Consider the following 19,954-nt stretch of genomic DNA (forward strand, 5'->3'; position numbering starts at 1 on the left):
TTTTGTTTTGTTTTGACATCAGGCTACATTCTAAGGAAGAGAACTTTATTTAAGCCAAAAATCCTCTTTGGGCACAGTCGCTGTCTTGGCAGCGTCTGTCAACTTAAACAGTTTGTCAGGGCTTGTGAACTATTTTGGCTTTTTAAAGCATTTGTGTCCACACTGCTGCATGTCCATACCACAGCAGATCATGAGCCAACCTTAAAACCCCTCGTCCTTTTTATAATAAAAATCCACAAACTGTTGCAATAGACATTTTTCTAGGATCTCGAGGCACTTTCCTTTTAGGGTTTGGGGATCTAGATGAAGCATACACTTGTTAACACAGCTTTTGTCTAGGTCCTAATATGCATTACTATCAGAAACAGCACAAGTGAAAGATGAGACTGACACAGTACACCACCTTACAAAATCTGATGAAATGCATATCTGTAGACTTCTGACAAGGCAGTTAGATATGGTAAAAATAATAGCACCCAAAGGACAGGCAGAGGCTACAATGACTATAACATGTGGGGTACAACACTATTTTGTTCAAATTTTCAGCAAAAACAATGACATTGGGAGACAATTGTACAACTAAGAAAGTGATTTATTTTTATGCTTTACTCCAGTTATTCAGTATTGGCACATCTAGTTAAAAACCTCTCTTCAGAAAACATCCTTAGCATCAGTAACTCAGAGACACTATACTACCTTACAGCTTTACAAAGACGGAAGCTTGAGAAACAGTTTCCCAACAGAAATAACCTAAAGGTGCTGGGGAAGAGGAAGGGCTTTGAATCAGTAGTTTTCCTGTTAATATATATCCTTAAATGTTGTAGAATACACGATTTGTTTCACTGATTAAAGATATGTTACATTTGTTTGTATTGCAGACTAATTGTTTAACCTTATAAAGATGTGTTGCATTTGTTTATTTATGTAAAGATGTGTTGCTGTTTTATCTTGCCTGCCTAAGGCACCTGATTGGTCTAATAAAAAGGAGATAGGCCAATAGCTAGGCAGAGGAGAGATAAGCAGGGTTGGAAGGAAGAGAGAATAAGTAAAGAGGAGGAGAAATCTGGGAAGGAAAGTTCTATGATCTAGAGGAGGAGTCGTCCAGGGGCCAGCCACCCAGTCACACAGCCAGACATGGAATAAGAAGTAAAGAAACATATACAGATATAGAAAAAGGTAAAAGCCCAGAGGCATAAGGTAGACCAGGATAATTTAAGAAAAACTGGCAAGAAACAAGCCAACCTAAGGCTGGGTATTCATAAGTAACAATAAGATTTATTTGGGAGCTGGGTGGCGGGCCCCCAAAGAGGCAAGAAGTAAAAAAGCCAACTACATTTAAATAAGCTATTTGGCCACAATAATCTTAATTTAACCCTCTCCAAAATAATCTATCCTACTATCATAGTTTTTCATTAATCCTCAGCTCTACCTCAGGACCTGGCATCTACAATGGTAAACGCTTTTAAAACCTGGCAATTTCCCATATTAAACCTCTTGGTGTAAGAATCTTATATACTTCCTTTACGTCCTTATTGTTTTATTAAAGCATCCTTGATACTCTAGGATCATTGGGCACACTAAGTACATCATGCTTTAGCAATACTGGAACCTTAAGAACTACAAGGCAGTTACATGGCACTACTGCTATGTTTGTTTGAATGTAATAAAGTCCCATCCATGGTCTATTTTTACAGTGCTTTTCATTACTTGGGCTGAGAAGCAATAGTCAAGATGGGTAGGATTATACAAATGCATAAATTAGCTCTCCACTTAAGTTATAGGTTATGGACTTACTAATGTCTTCTTGATTTTCATTTTCACTTTAATCAGTTTTTTTTTAATTGTCCTGGGAACCTTCTGTAAAAGTGACTTTTGCTTAAAAATATGTAACTATATTACAAAACTAATACCTTTGTCAGTTAGCTTTATGACAATTTTATGATACGCCTTCAAAAATGTCTTTCTGCACATAATGAAGTATATAAACAGATGAAGTAATAATGATATTTTAGCTTACCTCAAAATAATCCAAGAAAAAGAGGGATTGAAAGGGCTTAGTGAATGTGAAGATGCAAGATTTATTGTGTGCTGTGGTGTCAAAGCTGTAGTGGGTACTTGGTGAAAGGTGTAGGTGAGGGGTGATTGTACTGTGCTTTCTGTTATAGACATTTCCAACATTCAGAGTCTAACTCTGAATAAACTCACTACTGATTTGGTCAGTAAAGTGCCTACCTTGCAAGTGTGAGGACCTGAATTCGATTCCCAACACCCACTTAAAATCGATGGGTGTGGTAGCCCAACCTTGGGCCAGCTAGTCTAGCCTAATCTGTGAGTTTCAAAGTAATGAAAGAACCTGTCCCAGAGGAGGTGGACAGCCTCCCTGAAGATAGCAAGTGAAGCGGTCTCCAGGCAAGAGCACACCTGCATACACCCATGCTCATAAGATTAAAATATAAACACAGAGAGAATTGGATTCTGGTTTGGATCTTATATGTTTCAAAGATTTACTGAAATTCACTGTGTTCCCATTTGAAAAATGAGAATTTTCCTAAGCATCTAGGCAAGAGACTGTATTTAGTATCATGTGGGTTGTTAATCATTTGCCTTCAAATAAAGATCTAATTAATAGTATTATCCTTAATATCACAATTTGTTTTTCAACTGTGGTTTGGATTTGGGAATAAAACTTTACTTATAAACTTCAGTACATGGTCCTAGACTTTTATAGATGGATGAAGATTGTGTTTTCCAGTGGCTATCTTCAGTTCTTCTAATATTCTCTACTTAAAAGTTTTAGGAACCCTGTGTAACACTAAGTACACTTAGTAACATAGCTGGTTATAAATTAAGAAATATTAGACTGCTTTCTAGAAACTTGTAATCATTTAAAACATTGTGTACAATGCTATATTTAATACCACATGTCTAGCACAGTTTACTATACACTTTATGTAGCTGCCATTCTATTTTTGTTTAATTTGGATGTTTTTGAGACATGGTCTCTCTACATAGCCCTGGCTGTCCTAGAACTTGCTCTGTAGACCAGGCTGGCCTTGAACTCACAGAGTGCTGGGATTAAAGGCATCTGCCACCATGCCTGGCCCATTTCTTAAAAGAACAAAATGAACAGTTTTCAATAACTTGAATTTTAGGAAGAAAGCCTTTAATAGGGATTTTCTTACCAAATTATGATTGAATATTCATCATATATGTAAATATACAAACATTTTATTTAAGTTGTAAATAGATGACCTTACAAAATTACAACACACAGTAAATAAATCCCTCCCACATTTTATACAAACTACATGATTTCGATATACAAAGATTCTGTTTTTATTCCACTGACAATGTACAACCAAGACTATTTACAATGCCAAAAAAACCAAAACAAAACAAAACCACACACAAAAACACGTATATAAACCACAATTTAACATTCTGCTACTGGCAGCCACTATAGTTTAGGAGGTAGCTTTAATTAAACGAAATGAACAGAAGCCACATTTCCCAACTTGTGTTCTAAAAATAATTTACATAAGATAAAAATTCATTATATGCACAGTATGTACAGTTTAATCATCAAACTGCAATCTAGCTTAAGTTTTTGCTTAACCAGGATAACTAACATGGCAGTGGATTTGCTACTGACTTAATACATTGTTAAGTCTCCTTATAGGGACACATCAGAGGCTTATAGGTAAGAATCAAGTCAGTTAAAAAAATTTAAAGACACAGGACAAGCTTTGACCCCCCCCCCACTCTTAGTATGTGTCTTGTTTAACCAAAGCATAGCATCTGAGATACAGGATGGGCTTTTTTTTAAAAAAAAAATGCAGGGATGGGATAAATGTATGGAAGTTTTTCATATAACATCACAGGAGGCTCAGGCTCACTAAAAAATAAATGTAAGTGCTTTGTGTCATGATTACTACCAACTTCTATCAATTACATAAAATTATCCAAATTTACTTCCTGTATAATCCAAGCCACAAACAACATGCCAAGAAAATTGGAAATATCAATTCAGACAATGACATTAGGAAGTGTCTATTAATGGGAACATAACATCGAGCCATCAAACCTCTTGGATACTATTGAAACTTCAATAGTACTTAGTAGTTGTCATCTCTACTAAACCCAAATAGCCATTAGCCTTTTGCTTTTTCCTAGTACTGTGACTGTAAAATACTGACGGAAAAAAAAAAATCAGTGTCATTTCACCAAAGCAATGCATAATGAACAAACACAAATGTTCTGATATTTTTTAAAAAGTCTAACAGCTGTTAATATTATCTTTAAAACATCTTCAGGTTTTAGATTTATCAATCATTTGAACAAAACCTTTGATTTATGGACATAGAAAACACGTGAAGGTAATGCTTGTTTGAACTCTCATAGCTCTAGCTGGGAGACAATCCCTTTTTTGGCCCTGAAGTAAGTCATCCTGAGATTAATGATGAAACATTAGGTAAAGTTAGCAAGACTTTTTCTCAGTTTTATAAATTCACATTTTCAATTACAAATATTAACAGCTGTCTTTTATCTTGTGCTTAATTCAGAAATAGTTTGAACTTTGCACCTGATGAATCAGAAAAAAAAAACACTAATTTTATATTGCTATGCCATAGATCAAATCATTTTTAAGTTGTATTTATTTCAAATAGACCACACATCGCTGGGACATCACATTTTTTTTTTCAACAATATATAATTTAGGCACCCATTCTTCACAAATGTCTTATTTGAGAAATAAACTGCCACCTTCCTTCTCTTCTGAGTGACACCAGTCAGTGATTTTAGAAGTGCTTCCCAGATGAAAGGTCAAAAGACAGACAGCTTGCTCTATGAGCACTATGATTTGGTTGATTGGGGGAAATGGTTATAGACACAGTAGTTCAGTCTCTGACTCTTGGTAGGTTATAAGCATAGCGCACCAGAGGGAATCCACGACTCTGGTAGAAGCAGGCTCGTCCACAGGCCTGCACCTGGTCAGAACTGTCTGAGACAAAGGAATCTTCTTCATCTGCATAGTCCGAGTGGGCTGACTGTGTGCCACAGTCAGACCAATAGCCCTCTGGTCTTTGGCAAGAGGCCACTGTCAACACAGGACAACTGTGTGATTTTATTAAGTGTTTGCAGGAGATTGGTTTTGTCAAAAGAAATGACTCACAGCAGTCGCACACCGTCAGGTTACCCTGCAAATGGGAATACATGCCACAGTCGTAGTAGAAATCCTGTTCCCCACAACCACCTTGGCTGCTGATGGAAACCGAAACAGATCCATGTTTCCTGGTAACACGCCGTTTCAGTAGCTTCCAGTCTTCTTTAAACTTTGGGTTGAAGAAAACGTACAGGACTGGATTCAGGCAAGCAGGCAATGGGAAGAATATCAGTGTAACAGACTTCATTATTTCGGGGCTGATGGAGATTGCCGTGATCAACGGTGCAAACGAGAAAAATGCAACAGGGCAGAAAAAGATGCAGTTGGTGAAGATCAGCCAAGCAACGTGCTTGATCATGCTAGACTGTGAGTTTTCTGACAGGTCTTCTTTCTCCAAGTTGCAATACAGTTTAGTGTAGATAATGGCCATTAATAAAAATGCTAGTGAGTTTAATAGCACTAAGGTCACAGTAAATCCTAACGATGGTGTTTCTCCTGTAGGAAATGGCAAGCACAAGGGAGATGCAGAATATTCCCCTCTGTGGAAAAGGGGGAAACAGCCTGCTACTGCAGCACCCAACAAAGCTAAGAAGGCAGCAACCCGGAACTGTTTAAGATGACTGCTTTTCCCGTTTTTCATTATCTCCTTCGCAGATAAGCTTCTCTCCACAGTGGCCAGTGTTAATAGGAATACGGCGCTTTCTGAGGAAAAGACTGCCAGAGACCCAGCTACCTTGCAGCCACTGCCAGTCTCCCACCAAATGCCAAATTCAGCAAATCGTCCCCAGGACACAGCATCAAGAAAAGTAAGGATGCCGGTATAGATGCCCATGAGCAAGTTAGACACAGAAATCAAGCCTATGAAGAGTGTAGAGGCAGGCAGTGATGAGCAAGATGCAGCAAACACTGTTACAATGACCAGCAGGTTGAAAAGCAAGGCAACCAGGAAAATGAACCACACTGTAAGTCGGATCATCCAGCTCCCCAGTAGATATTCACAGGGCTTGAAAGCACCTAGAAATGAGAAAGAAAGGGTACCATGAAAGACAGTTGGAGAATGCCAGGGATCACATTGGTGTGGCTTTGCAATTAAATCCAGAATAAGCCTGTCACCTGAAAATTAAAAGATTACCACTTCTAAGATATTAAGAGTCATAGACTAGCTTATTTAAAAAAATAAATTGCCTTTGATTTTTGAAATTAAATACCTGGCAAGGTTACATGGAGATAACTGAAAGAAAATTTTACTTTACGTATAATTAACAGACAGCGCAATATCTAGCAAGTAAAAGGTACTTGGTCCAAAGTCTGAAATTTGTAATCAGAGGACTTGCATCTTGCTATCTTTCCTTAGACTCTACAGATTCCATCCTATCCCTTGTGGACAATAATGCCTGGTTCATAGCAATAACTACATACTTAATATACGTAAGCATCTGCCAGGTATATTGTCAACTTCAGTAAATAATAGCTCCCTTCTTTTGCTAGTCTCTACATACTTTATACCATATATGTGTGTACACATATTTCTTTAACACATTTCTATCCATTTTTCATGGCTTTCAAAGGCAACTCAAAGAGTTAGATTAAGATAGGTACAGTTACCTGATCTTCAAAGAAACTGGCATTTGAAAGCCTTTAATTGACTTGACAAAGGTTACTCAATAAGCTAGTATAGCTAAGATCAAATCACACAGATATTAACTATTTATAACTAAGATTGATATAAAACCACACTGGGTTTCAATGAATACTCATTTAGTAGCTGAATTGTTTATCTTTTTTATTTTTATTTATTTTTGGGGGGGAGATGGGGGTCTTCCTATGCCCTAGCTGTCCTGGAATTTGCTGTATAGCCCAAGCTATTCTTGAACTCACAAAGATCAGCCTGCTTCTGCCTCCCAAATGCTGGAATTAAAGGTATAAGCTATCACTTTGGCTGAAATATTTCTCTTAGTCATTAAATTTCAGATGCTAGTTATGTCACAAACAATGAGTATTTTGTTTAAAAATTCAAGATAAAAATTTGACTATGAAGTCAAACAAAACTATATACTGTAGCTGGTTAAAGGCATATTTTATTTTCCTGAGCAGTCATGGAAATTTATACATCCAATCAAGTATCTTATTTTTAAACACTATTTTAAATTAACATGTATATTTATTTTATTTAGTTTGCATTCAGAGGGTATGCATGCCAGGTGCATGTGTGGAGGTCAGAAGACAACGTGCTAGCCTTGAGTCTCTCCTTCCACCACATATGTCCTAGTGGTTGAACTCAGGTCATCAGACTTGGCAATAAGTCCCCTTACCCCCTGAGCCATTTCAACATCCCCATCTTAATCATGTAAGGCAATTCTATAAATTTTTGATTTCCACATAACATAAACTTTTAAAATTGTGTTGTACTACCCTTACGAATGTCTACAAGAAAGCACTTTATTGCCTTTGTTTCTGAATCACAACTCAGCCTCTCTATAAAAGAAGAGCAGAGTTGTGCAAGGTGGAGCACACCTTTAATCCAGAGAGTCAGGTGATTTCTGAGTTTGTGACCAGCCTGGTCTATACAGTAAGTTCCAGGTAAAACAGAGATACATAGTGAGACCCTGTCTCAAATAAAACAAAACAACAAACAGCCCCCCCCCAAAAAAAAAAAACCCCAACGTAAACCAGAAGAGAACTCTTCTGGCAAGAATGCCATCCTTTGGGAACTGTTTCTCAGATGGATGGGGCTACTTTCCTAACAATTGGACTCTGTCTTTGGAAGCCTACTGCTTCCTTCAGAAGGCATCTGTTCCCACAGAAGGATCTGGATTCTACTCCAGAGTGCTTCTATCTTAGGATATCTATGTGTTTCTATAGCTCAGTTGGGGAGAAATCCATCTTCCTTGGTAGATTAGGCAGAATATGCCATTATATGTAACATCAGTTTAATAACTCACAGAACTAATAAGATAAAGGAAACAAGTCAGCAAGAAGGACAAATTTGTATTAAAAAAAATTAAGACAGACTCTGGCAGTGGCACCAGTGTATGCCTTTTATCCCAGCACTCGGTAGTAGACAAAGGCAGGGAGATATCTCTGCGTTTGAGGCCAGCCTGATCTACAAAGTGAGTTCCAGGGCATCCAGGATGGTTACACAGAGAAAAACTGTCTCTAAAAGCAAAAACAAACAAACAAAAATTAAGGAGCTCGAGAGCTAGGTCAGCTGATAAGAGTGCCTGCTGCCCAAGAACATGGACTAGAGTTTGGATCCCCAACATCCTCATAAAAAGTCTGGCACAGAGGCATTGTCTATTACTCCCGGCCTGGAGAGAGTGGTGCTAGAGAGGTGAATCCCTCCAGTTCACTGGCCAGTTGCTATAGCCAAACCAATGTATTCTAGGTTCATTAAGAGACCCCTGACTCAAAAAATATGGTGGGTTAAATGAAGACACCTGACAGTGCCCTCTGGCCTACACACACACACACACACACACACACACACACACACGGGCATACACACACACCACACACATACAACACACACACACACACACACACACACACACACACGGGGGGGGGGGTCCCTGCTGAATCCCAAAGTGACGTACCAAACTAGTTCTCCAGAGAGCATTAGGCTGAGATGGCTTCTATCAGGTCAACTAATCCCCCCTCTAACCATAAAAATCACATCTATCCTCAGACAGTTTAGGTCTATTTACCCAATGTTACTTAAAGTGAGAAATTACAGCCACATAGATTGGGCACTACCTGTTGAAGGTGTACAGTGGATAATTATTTGGCTATGTTCTTCATTTTCAGCAGTGCTGGTGACATTTGCTGCATCGGTGGCACCTTAATACAAAACAAAGCACATTGAATTCAAATGATACACAGTTCAAAAGGACCACATTTCCCTATAATTTCTATTTTATGTGATTAATACAAGACCAGCTTACATGAGGCTTGATAGCATTAAAGATGCTGGTAAAAAGTATGGGAGGGGGGACCAGGGGGAATGGAGAGGGCATTAGGGCTGGATATGAACAAGATACATTATATACATGTAACAAATTGCCAAAGAATACATAAAATATTCTTTTTTTTATGAAGGTAACACAGTAAATACTACTTCCTCACAGATTTCATTCTGATCCTTTTCAAACTGATTACAACACAGACAGGTTGATTAATGCCTTAGGGAGTTCTCTATTTCTCAGAGTGCACACACTTGCCTTTCTCCTTTGTCACACTGTGGTCTTGGAGGCTGTTATCTTCTGTGTTTAAATTTGCATAAGAGTCACACCCCCAAAAGGCACAGCACTGATAAGCATATGGTACTGATAGAGACCTGGGAAAAGAATTGTAAAACACACACTGAATACCAGATTCCCAGACAGATCTTAGTCCTGCAGAAACACTGAACCCCAGCCAAGACACCAGAAACACCTGGCACATGCCTTCAGTTGGCTATGTGTCCTTCCCAGACCAGTGTCCTCATCTAGGAAAAGAATTCTGGTAAACCTCAAGAACACTGCTGAAGGGCTCCCGCTTTTATGAGTTGTTTCTTCATATCCAGATGCAAATCAAGCCATATATTAAAATTTCATCACCACGTAGTAATTTAAATATGTCTGTGATCCTTTTCTACGTGTCTGAACCATGCCCAGTGTATGATAGGAAATGGACAGTTTATTTAAAGTCAACACCCCAGGTAATCTGTAGCTTAGCTCATATAAATGAAGTGAATGTATTCTCTATCCATATAAGAATATGCTCAAGCTGTTTGGCTGCTGCATCTAATGAACCCCTACAAATCTGTAGTCTCTAGGACAGGTGATGGCACTGTGCCAGCTTCCTGTCAGTTCACACTTAGGACATTTCCAGTATCTTGTTGCTAATGACAAGTCCAAGTCTATTAAAAAAAAAAATGACAGACATCTTTCTGAGAGTCTCCAGAGCTTCATTCATGCTCTTGACAACCATGGGATAGTGCTAGTGTTCTATTTTCAGCAAATTTGCAAGGGTAGAGGGAGAAAATACTCCTAAAATACAATCCACCAGAAAAATCTGGGAACCATTGTGGGAAAGAAAAATAGGAGGCTCAGTAATTTGGTGCCTACCATAACAAAGAGAAGGAAGAGTGGGCACAAACAAACACACCTGAGATTAGCAAAGTCTCTTGCTGCTAAGGCGCCTTTCAGCTTGAAGTTGCCCACAAGTTTTAGTTGATTGAGCCCACTCAGGCCTTCCGTAGGAAGCGAAGTTAATTCATTAAAACTTACATCCCTGAAATGTAAGACACTTCAAGTTAACTCTCTAAGACACAAATCGCATGCACACCTCTCCATTGGGCTGCCAAGACAGCTCAGCCAGTAGGGACACTGTGAGACCTGACAACCTGAGTTCAATCCCCCAAATCCACAGGAGGGGAGAACCCCCCTCCCAAAGCTGTCCTTTAACTTCCACAAGCACATGATACGTACGCATGTGCACGCACACACAGAATACATGTAAACATAAAATAAAAATCTGTGCATATGTATTAACACCACAAATATTAGCTATTTATGATTATATAATTTTATCCTACTAATGTATAATACTAGAAAACTATTAGGCATATTTTAGGTAACTAAAATGAGGCTTAGATGTATTAAAAAGATATCTAGTATAGGGCTCGGACATCTGAGAAGCTGTCACTACATCATCATAGATTAGCATTTACATAAGGAAAGAACTAAATAAATGTTTTGATCTGTCCCGGGGGATTTGTAGGCCATTTACTACACGTGACACTACTGTGCATGCCTTCCATTTACTTACAGGTTAGTAATCGTCCCCAGCTTCACAAAAGCTCTGCTGTGAATTTCACTGATTAGGTTTCTACTGAGATCTCTGCAATCACAAGAGCACCCTGTTAATTATTTCAAATAAACTCTCAGAACTCCAGTCAGTTAATCAGACTACACTTTATGATCTGAGGTAGCAACACAATAGCCCTTAACTAGATCTTCCATCTTGCCTAACACCACTTTTCAAATGTTCACAGTCACTGCCTCTTTTTTTACAACAGCCTTCTTAGAATATGTTTCCTGTTGCATTAACTGTAGCTGGCACCCCTTTCAAACCAGTTGTGAATTTTCTCACTTTATCATTCTGGTACCAGTTCCAAAATAGCAACGATATGGTATCACCTTTGATACTGTTAACCAGGGCAGTCCTGACAAAGCTTAAAAAAATAAACAAATAAATGGGCTTCATATTGTTTGCCTTCTCAAAGCCTAGTTGTAAGGTCCAAAGAGAAGACTAATAATCAATAAGCAAACAAAAGTGCTCAAAAGAGCTTCCGATATCATTCCTTCTCAAAGCAGGAAATAAAACTCCTATCAATGTTAGAGCTAGCCCAACTTTACAGAACACGCCCTGAAAAATTCTGATACCACAGCACTAACAAACCGGAGAAAGTGTCACATTTAAATTGGACATTAGTATTAATAACAAGATTGGATAAATTCATAACACATGTCCTAGATAACAGTAATCATGAAATGACCAGCTTTCAGTTGACATTTATCAGTGCTCTGAACTTGATGGCAGATAGGAGGTGGCCCTGTCCCCTGGAGAACGAACTCAGACCCTTGCATCTGGGAGGCAGATACAATACCACCAAGCCACAGCTCCAGCCTGTTTTATTTCTTAAAGGGAACCCACTAGAAAAGCAGACCCAATAGGTATAATTTCTCCTGGGTGTCAATTTTTGAATCTTTTCTATATTTAAAAATTGTGTATTAATTGAGCACATTATATTTTCTGTACTTAGTCACCTCCATATTCTCAGGCTTAGTAGAACACCAGGCACAAATATGCATTTAAATTTAATTAAGTTTTAAATACTGCTCTGAATGAACCATATTTGACAAGTCAGGTGCTCCAGAACAGTGCTAGCCAGCTTCTCTTTGCAGAGTGCCAAAGAATAGATCTTTTCCCTTTCTGGATCACATGTTTCTGCTGCTGCTGCTCAATTGTGCCACAGCATGAGAAAATCAGCTTGCATCAACATTTCAACAAGAGGCCTGGCTGTGTTTCCACAACATTCACAACCACAGGAGGCAAGCTGCAGACAGCACATGGACTGGGCCAGCCCACCCTTGCTCTAATGAAGCACCAAACCTCGCTGGAACTTGAAAACAAACAAGTTCCTTCTTTGAAATTATAAAAATTTCACTAGCTGAGACCCAATGTCAAAAATGTGCTATAATGAAAAGCACCAAGAATAGATTCTTTATAAAGTATCACAAGGTAAAGTCTAAAAGAAGTTTATAAGATATCAGATTGAGGTGTGGAGAACCACTCGCTATGGGTGGTACCACTTCCTGGGTAAAGAATCCTGGACTATAGAGTGAAGAAGACTAGCAAGTCTGGCATCCATTAACATCTCTCCACCTTGGACTGTGTTCTGCACTGTGATGTAACATGACTGGACTGTGATGTCCTGTGACTAACCTCTTTCAGTCCCTTCCACCTTGACTTCCCTGCAATAACCACAACCTGGAATTCTGAGCCAAAGGAAACTTTTCTTCCTTGTACCAGGGTATTTTTACCACAGCAGAAGGAAACGTAAGACAACCATGAAATATAAATTTATAGCTTGACAAAGCTTTTGTCTTTAATAAGCACAGACAAACTTACAGAATCCTTAGCGATGATAGGCCTTGAAAAGTATTTTCCTTTATTAGTTGGATTTGATTACGCTGCAATGAACTAAAATAAAATAATGGGGGAAGAGAGAGAATATATAGAGAGATTAATAAGCAAGAAGGAAAAAACTCAATGTTAAAAAATATTGTTCTCCATGAAGGTTTTTTTTTTTCAAATTTAATGACCTTGCTGAAAATAAAAACTATAATTTCTTTACATAGAAAATGAAAAAGTTAGACTAACTGATATTCCATCTCAAGTTATACTGGGAGTTACCTGGTGCCCTACCTAAATTTCCACCAATTTTACCTAGAGGGGAGAGAAGAAAGATGACTAGTGAGAAAAGATTTGAGACCAGGCATGACAAGTAGCATAGGAAGGAAAAGTAGGGGAGAAAAAGAGGAGGAAGAGGAAAAAGATGAGAAGTGGTAAAGAGAGGAGAGGGGAGGGGAGAGGAGGGAAGAGGATTATTAATATCCCTTTCTCATATCGAAGCCAGGTTTGATCTGGCTGTCTCAACTCTGGCATACTAGATACATAGTATTCAGATCTATTCCCCTCAGAAGCCAGAATACAATTTTCTGTTTTCCAATATAACTACCCTCCCCTTATAGCATCTAATAGATTGTCTAATAGATAGAAGCCCCTGATACACTTTTTCCTAAGCAGAAAACCAACATTATTAGAGACAGCAGAATTAGTTCTATATCTAGGAGCATACCCTCAAATTATTGACATTATAGAACTAATGAATCAGAGAAAAATTTCTATTACCAAACTTAAACTACACCATAACAGAAACATAAAGATTGGATAAATTCATTTCAAGGCACATCTCCTGGGTAACAGAAAAACTTCCTATTGTTACAAATCATGAAAAAAATGCTGACTGTAGTAACACATTAGATACAAGGACATTTTATTTACAGGAACACTACACGAACTTCTGATTTCTTACAATAATTCACTATACTACAGTAAAAAGGAGCAAGTCAAAAGCCAACTTACATTTCTTCCAAAGCATGACAACCATTGAAACTTGGGAGGTCTCTTATATTGTTGTAAGACAAGTCCCTGAAAACAAAAGAACAATTTATTGCCATTATTAAAGTACTGTATTAACAGCGCTGTGCCTAGAGCATTGAAAGCAGCACTAACGCATCCGAAGAGGACAGCTGGACAAGAAGAACAAGCTTGGTTTTCCCTGATGCTTATAGGCTTCTACAGAAGACTTGACAGTTACAAAGTTAAAGGACACAGTGTTGAGTGTAGACAATATAAAATATGCTAAAATATATTAAGTTCTGTACCATATATAAAATATAAAATGTGCATAAAGTCTATGTTGAGTAGTAAAGCTACAGATTTTTAAAAAATTTATATTTTTTCACTATAGTTTTACATAATATATTATGCTGTTCTTTAATTAAATTGCTTGGCTACATCTTTTAGATCATTTATATGAAATTACCTCAGAGTAGTTAGCTTTTGGTGTCACTGGGTTTTCCCTCAATCACAATCATCATGTGTTAAGTTAGAAAATCCACTATAACATGTAATTACTCAGTCAATCCATCATTTATTTTGTTATTACCTCCTTTAAGTTCTTACAAACAAGTATCTAATTGTTCTGGTGAGAGTTCTACACCTTTACCTTTAATTTCTAGATCAGCTTACAAATTTTTGAAAGCTACAATCAGTTCATTTTTGACTCAAGAAAGCAATGCTTCAGGACCTGCTTAGTTATAGATGAAAGAGAAATTTGTGTGTGTGTGTGGGGGGGGGTGAGTCCCAAGTGGAAATCAGAACAATTAATTAGTCTCTTAGTTTACTTTCCTCCAAATAAAATAACAAAACAATTAATACATAACAATGTAATACAAATCCTAAAAATCAAATTCAGATGCATACCCCTAGCCTGTGAATTAGTAAACTTACTTATATGAAAGGAACAAACATAAAATAATCAAACATACAACCACTTTATGAACACAGTTCACTCAAAATGAGTAAGCATCTGTAAAGCACAGAAAATGAAGGTGTATGAAGAAAGCGAGAATAACCCAACTCACAGAGTCCTCAGCATCTTTTGGTTTTGGCACAGATTATCAGGTATGCTGCTTATCTTTGTCCCTGTCAAGGTTCTGCGGAAAAACAATTGTCCATCTATGAGACAGTTCAAGTCGGGATCATAAACAAAACATTCCCTTCTTTACAAAAAGTGAATGATTGGACATCAGTGCATATGTGCATCCCACTGCCGAACAAGGTGAACTAATTCTCAATAAAACATCTTCACAATAATGACAAAGAGCTGTGGCACAAGATGTTAACACTGTCCAGGTAACAGGCCTGATTTCCTACTGCCTCCCATCTTTTCTCACACCTACCATATTTGATGCTACCCCTGAACCCAATGGCAAATTCCGTTCCTACCTCTCCTTCCTGCCAGCCAGTTAAGCAATCTGAAACATTCCCATTCTCCCCTCTGCCTCTTTTCCCAGTTGTGGTCAATCACCAGTCCCAGCTTTTTCTTCTAATATAGTATTCTACTATCTGACCCTTCCTCTCTTTTTTATTTTTCTGCTATGCAGATATTTCAATATTTCAGAAAGAGAGCAGTAAAGAAGTCTGATCGTGTCCTTTGTTCCAGAAGAACTCCAATATGGAATGAATGACTGGAGCACATTTAACTGGTGTATCCAGTCCCTGGATTTGCCCATGACCTCACTGTTGTACAACTTGATCTCTTTACTAGACTCTCCTCACACTACCTGGTCTAACATTCTCAACATGTACAAACTACCTTAAGGGCCAAATTGGAACTCTTTCTCAGTGCTTCCCAACTTCTTTTATTCTTTTATTACATGAAAACCTTAACACTTAAATAGTGCACCATAATAAAACTCCTCCAGATAATAGCCCTGGGCTACTCCAGGCCCAAGATGGCTATCTCCAGGGCTGACAGCAAAATTTCAAATGCATCTATACTCCATTCACAGACCACTCACTGGGGATTTTTTCTATAGCCACATGTGCAGGGGCTCAAGACTTGGTCATTTTTAAATCTTATCTCAAATAATTTTCCAAATGTCTCATTCCCATATCCCCATTCCATTACAGACACGTGATTTTTATCTATATTTGATCATCTGTATGCCATGCTAGTATATTTTTTATATTCCTAGTCTGATTATGAAAGTTTCAATTCTGAGAAACCGACATGTAATTTTCATATATTGAGTCTCCTCTATGGTAGCTTTTTTGGATGATCTAGATCATCTGGTCATGCTTTTGAATTTCTGAAGATATTTGTCATTTAGTTAATACTTCTGTTCTCAGTTAACTTTTCACATCTGTCCACACTGGAGGCTGCATTCTGTCTGAGCTACATGACCTCAAACTTAACACAATCATCTCCAAGGTGGATAATTACAAAAGGAGTTTGAAAAAAATGATCATAAATTCATTCCCATCACTAGAAAGCACTGGCCCTCTGATAGCACACTGGACTGCAATGTTCTCTACATGACCCGCCTTTAAAGTATCCCACATACAGACTCTCCAGATGGGATGTTCCGGTCAGGTTGGGGAACCACTGCACCAGGCTTGCACCACGAATGACTCTTTAAAAAATTGGGGAGAGAAAAAAATTAATTTAAAATAAATTTTTTCTTACATAGTATTTTCAATTTTTAATCGTGAAATTACAACTTTATAAACATATATAACTGGTTTCATCTCTTGAAGGTTCTTAAAAATGTGGTAATTTGGTCAAATACTCACATAAATAAGAATACTGAAAATATTAAAGTTATCCTTTGAAATATCACATAAAGGTCAGGGAAAAGGTATTTGTTTTCTGAAGCTACAACAATATTAATTCTTGTTTTTTATTTAACAAGCTGCATGAAAATTCAGGTGTGTTTTTAAGCTTGCACAATACTTACAAGGAATGCAGATCAGACAGGTTGTGAAATGCTGAGTTCCCCACAAAAGACAGAGGATTATCATACAAATGTCTGTGAAAATATCCAAGAGAGGCAATGTTTTCATATGCTCATGAGTACTCTGAGATTAAATCTATGCTCCCTGTGTCCATGTATAAGAAAGCCTGAGGTTTTTTTTTTTTTTTTTTTTTTTTGATGCAGATGCCTGGCATTTCTAGACATAGCTGCATGGGATTATATATTCAAAGAAACTTTAAAAAATACTTACATAGTTCTTAACAGTGGATTACCACAAAATGCTCCATCAGGGATAACAGAAATGGAATTACTGTGAAATCCCCTAGAAAGACAGGAGAAAAACACTTGGAAACAAGTTAAAACTGGAATGCCCACTGCTGTTCAGCATTACATAAAACAGAACTGACAATGCTAACATAAACATCATTAAAACTGAGAAACTTCAATTTTGAATTCCATGTCTTCTTTTACTGGATTTTACTTCATTCTTTTTAAACCCTCTCCTTAGCCTGGTATTTTATTGGTCCCTTGTTGCTTCACCATCCAAGAACTTCATAGCATCAAGATCTATGGTGAAATAAGGCAAATTACCAGCACAAAGGCCTGTATTTTACCTCTGCAATATGAGTTTTCAACTTGTGGCACAATCTCTGTGCCATATTCATTCCTATCTCCGTTCAAGACAAACTCAGCCTCCAGATGCTCCCTCATCCCTTTTACTTATTTAAGTTTTCCCACCCTCTAGGTCTGGACAAATTCCTTTCTTGCAGTGATTTATCTTCCAATGATATGACCCCAGGCTTCAGTGAGATCTTTTTTGTGGGATTTGTCTTATTTATTCACAGCTGCTTTCTATATGGAAACAGTTATCTGCCGATATTCACAATCCGCCTTTCTAGTGAGGCTAAGACTGCAAGTTCCTCCAGGTAGACTGTAACTCCTGCCTTTTAGATTCAGAGCATCTAGCCCTGTACAATAATCTATGCTCACAACCATTTGTGCTGGCTAATACGGTCTGATCTGTGGACTGCCTGTGCATGTGTTTGTGTGTATTACAGATACAGAAGATGCTCCAACTAGAACATTTATTGGTGAGTTCCAAAGGATGCTCAGTATAAAGAGAAAAAGCAATACTTACAGCTCTTTTAGGCTGGGAAGGGCTTTAATAGCTTGAGGAAATTCATCCAAGTTATTATAATTCAAGTCCCTAGGAAAAAAATGGAAGAAAATGTCTAAGAATAGTGATTAGTCATCATAATTCATAACACATTCTGGAACAAATATATGTTAACAATCACAACCTGTAGTTAGCAATCTTTCTCTTCCAACTAAATTGTCATTCAAAACCCTATGAGATTAATTTAATTAACAGATAATTGAGAGAATATTAAATAGGAAAAATTATCTTTAATGCTTTTTGGCTAATAAATTTTCAAGCTCAGAGAGCTGTCACATCCCTTGGCCACTAAAGGATTAAACACATGAATCTTGTGTCATTTTTTGGAAAATGTACCATCAAGTAGAATTTATTGACTATCCATATATAGGTGACAATAGTATGAACTGAAGCTTCCCTTGGAGTGAACAGCAGCTCCCTGCAATTCTGGTATAAGAACTTGAAATGAGAAGCAATGGAAAGACCAGCGTCGTTCTCATGCAGGTCATGAATTACTGACAATGGTATATTCGATAGGGAGAGATTAAGCCACAGTGGTCTGTAAAAAGCAGGTCTAGTTCTGATAGTGACTGAATTTTAATTTTGCTCAACATAAAGAACATGATGGCACATAGTTATTGTGACTAATTTCAGAATGAGAAAGAAGAGAAATTAGAAGCTCAGCTCCTTTAAAATCTATTGTTTCCCTTTTCTACACAGAAGGGAAAATGGCAAATAAAAACTAAATTGACTAGGAGGAAGAGATGTACTTTTAATATAATTTGAATAACATGAACTAGTTTTTATTACCACTGGGTTAAGTACGCCCAGCAGAGGAGACCTGAGTTTAAAGCTATCTTCCTCCAGTTTTAACTCAAATATCCACTGGTGTCTAATATTTGTTTTGACAGGAAGGTTGATTAAGATCCTATAAAACTTGAAGTCTCTCAATAGTTCACAGTTAACTAGAAATTCCAGTTCAACAAAATACTACAGATATTAAGTATTCCAATTAGGTCTTGGCCATTCAAAGGAAACGTTCTCTAATCTGTTTACTGTATCACAACAGTAACCATCATGCATATTTGGATATAGGTAATGATGCAACCAATATAATCTAAAATAACAACAACAACAAAAACACTAGCCTAGTCTCAATAACACACAGTTATACAAGGTCTGTTAGTTTAAGACTGGAATAATGTGCAGCCCAGGTAGCCAGAAATCCCTCTTCAGCTAGTGGGAACACAGCATCATGGAAATTTTTAAAACACTAATTTGTTCCATTTTGGTGTGTGAAAGCAGATATACTATTCCATCCCAATTTAAACAAGTACCTGGGCTACTGAAATCATGGAGGAAAACCAACAATAAATGGCATACTATCCCAAACAAAATTGGGATTTAGATATGTCAAAGCTCCCAAACTGTCACAAATTTGACAAAATTAACATTTTAGAAAGGTATAAATCTTCCCAGATAGAGCTGATTTTAGTGTATATTTGGGGAAGGGGAAGTTTGAAGTTCACATTTAAGTATCACTTTTGAATCACAAACTGAAACTATTTTTCACAAGCACGTTATTAGATGGTGAAAAATTGAGTTGTTAATTGAAGCAAATTAACAATGAGCTATTCTCAATCATGTCTTCCCTTTAACTGCAGTTAAGTTTAAGACTGCACTGTCCCAATCACAATGGATTGTACAAGATATAAAGGCACTTACAAAGTTTCCAGGTTATCTAGTCCATCAAAGCAGTGTTGACTGAGGCTTTTAATTTTATTGTTATGAAGATGCCTATGGAAAACAAAGAACCAAAGTGACATTCACATCTCCCAAATGCAACTCTTATTAGATAATGTGTCTAAACTGGCATGGTTGAAAGCAATGTAGCTAAACATTTCCACAATCAGTTACAGAAAGCTGTCAGTGACTTATTACACAGACTACCTGAACACACAATACCAACATGAGGGGAAACCT

The 19,954-nt window shown here is 37.5% G+C and overlaps 1 protein-coding gene across 1 annotated transcript in view; it reads right to left on the bottom strand.

Annotated features, from left to right (window-relative positions):
- Positions 1 to 3,141: 3,141 nt before the first annotated feature.
- The window catches only part of Lgr4 (leucine rich repeat containing G protein-coupled receptor 4), a 99,423-nt gene continuing 82,610 nt past the window's right edge, over positions 3,142 to 19,954 (bottom strand). The window contains exons 6-18 of the mRNA XM_027422293.2: positions 19,697 to 19,768; positions 17,954 to 18,022; positions 17,066 to 17,137; positions 16,798 to 16,869; positions 16,405 to 16,473; positions 14,920 to 14,991; positions 13,856 to 13,921; positions 12,839 to 12,910; positions 10,973 to 11,044; positions 10,310 to 10,435; positions 9,382 to 9,497; positions 8,918 to 9,001; positions 3,142 to 6,178 (exon numbers count right to left, since the gene is read on the bottom strand). Coding sequence (XP_027278094.1) covers positions 4,899 to 6,178; positions 8,918 to 9,001; positions 9,382 to 9,497; positions 10,310 to 10,435; positions 10,973 to 11,044; positions 12,839 to 12,910; positions 13,856 to 13,921; positions 14,920 to 14,991; positions 16,405 to 16,473; positions 16,798 to 16,869; positions 17,066 to 17,137; positions 17,954 to 18,022; positions 19,697 to 19,768 — 2,242 coding nt within the window. The 3' untranslated portion in view covers positions 3,142 to 4,898. The remainder of the gene's footprint in view (positions 6,179 to 8,917; positions 9,002 to 9,381; positions 9,498 to 10,309; positions 10,436 to 10,972; positions 11,045 to 12,838; positions 12,911 to 13,855; positions 13,922 to 14,919; positions 14,992 to 16,404; positions 16,474 to 16,797; positions 16,870 to 17,065; positions 17,138 to 17,953; positions 18,023 to 19,696; positions 19,769 to 19,954) is intronic.

The sequence above is a fragment of the Cricetulus griseus genome, chromosome 6, assembly GCF_003668045.3.
Source record: "Cricetulus griseus strain 17A/GY chromosome 6, alternate assembly CriGri-PICRH-1.0, whole genome shotgun sequence".
Lineage (NCBI taxonomy): Eukaryota > Metazoa > Chordata > Mammalia > Rodentia > Cricetidae > Cricetulus > Cricetulus griseus.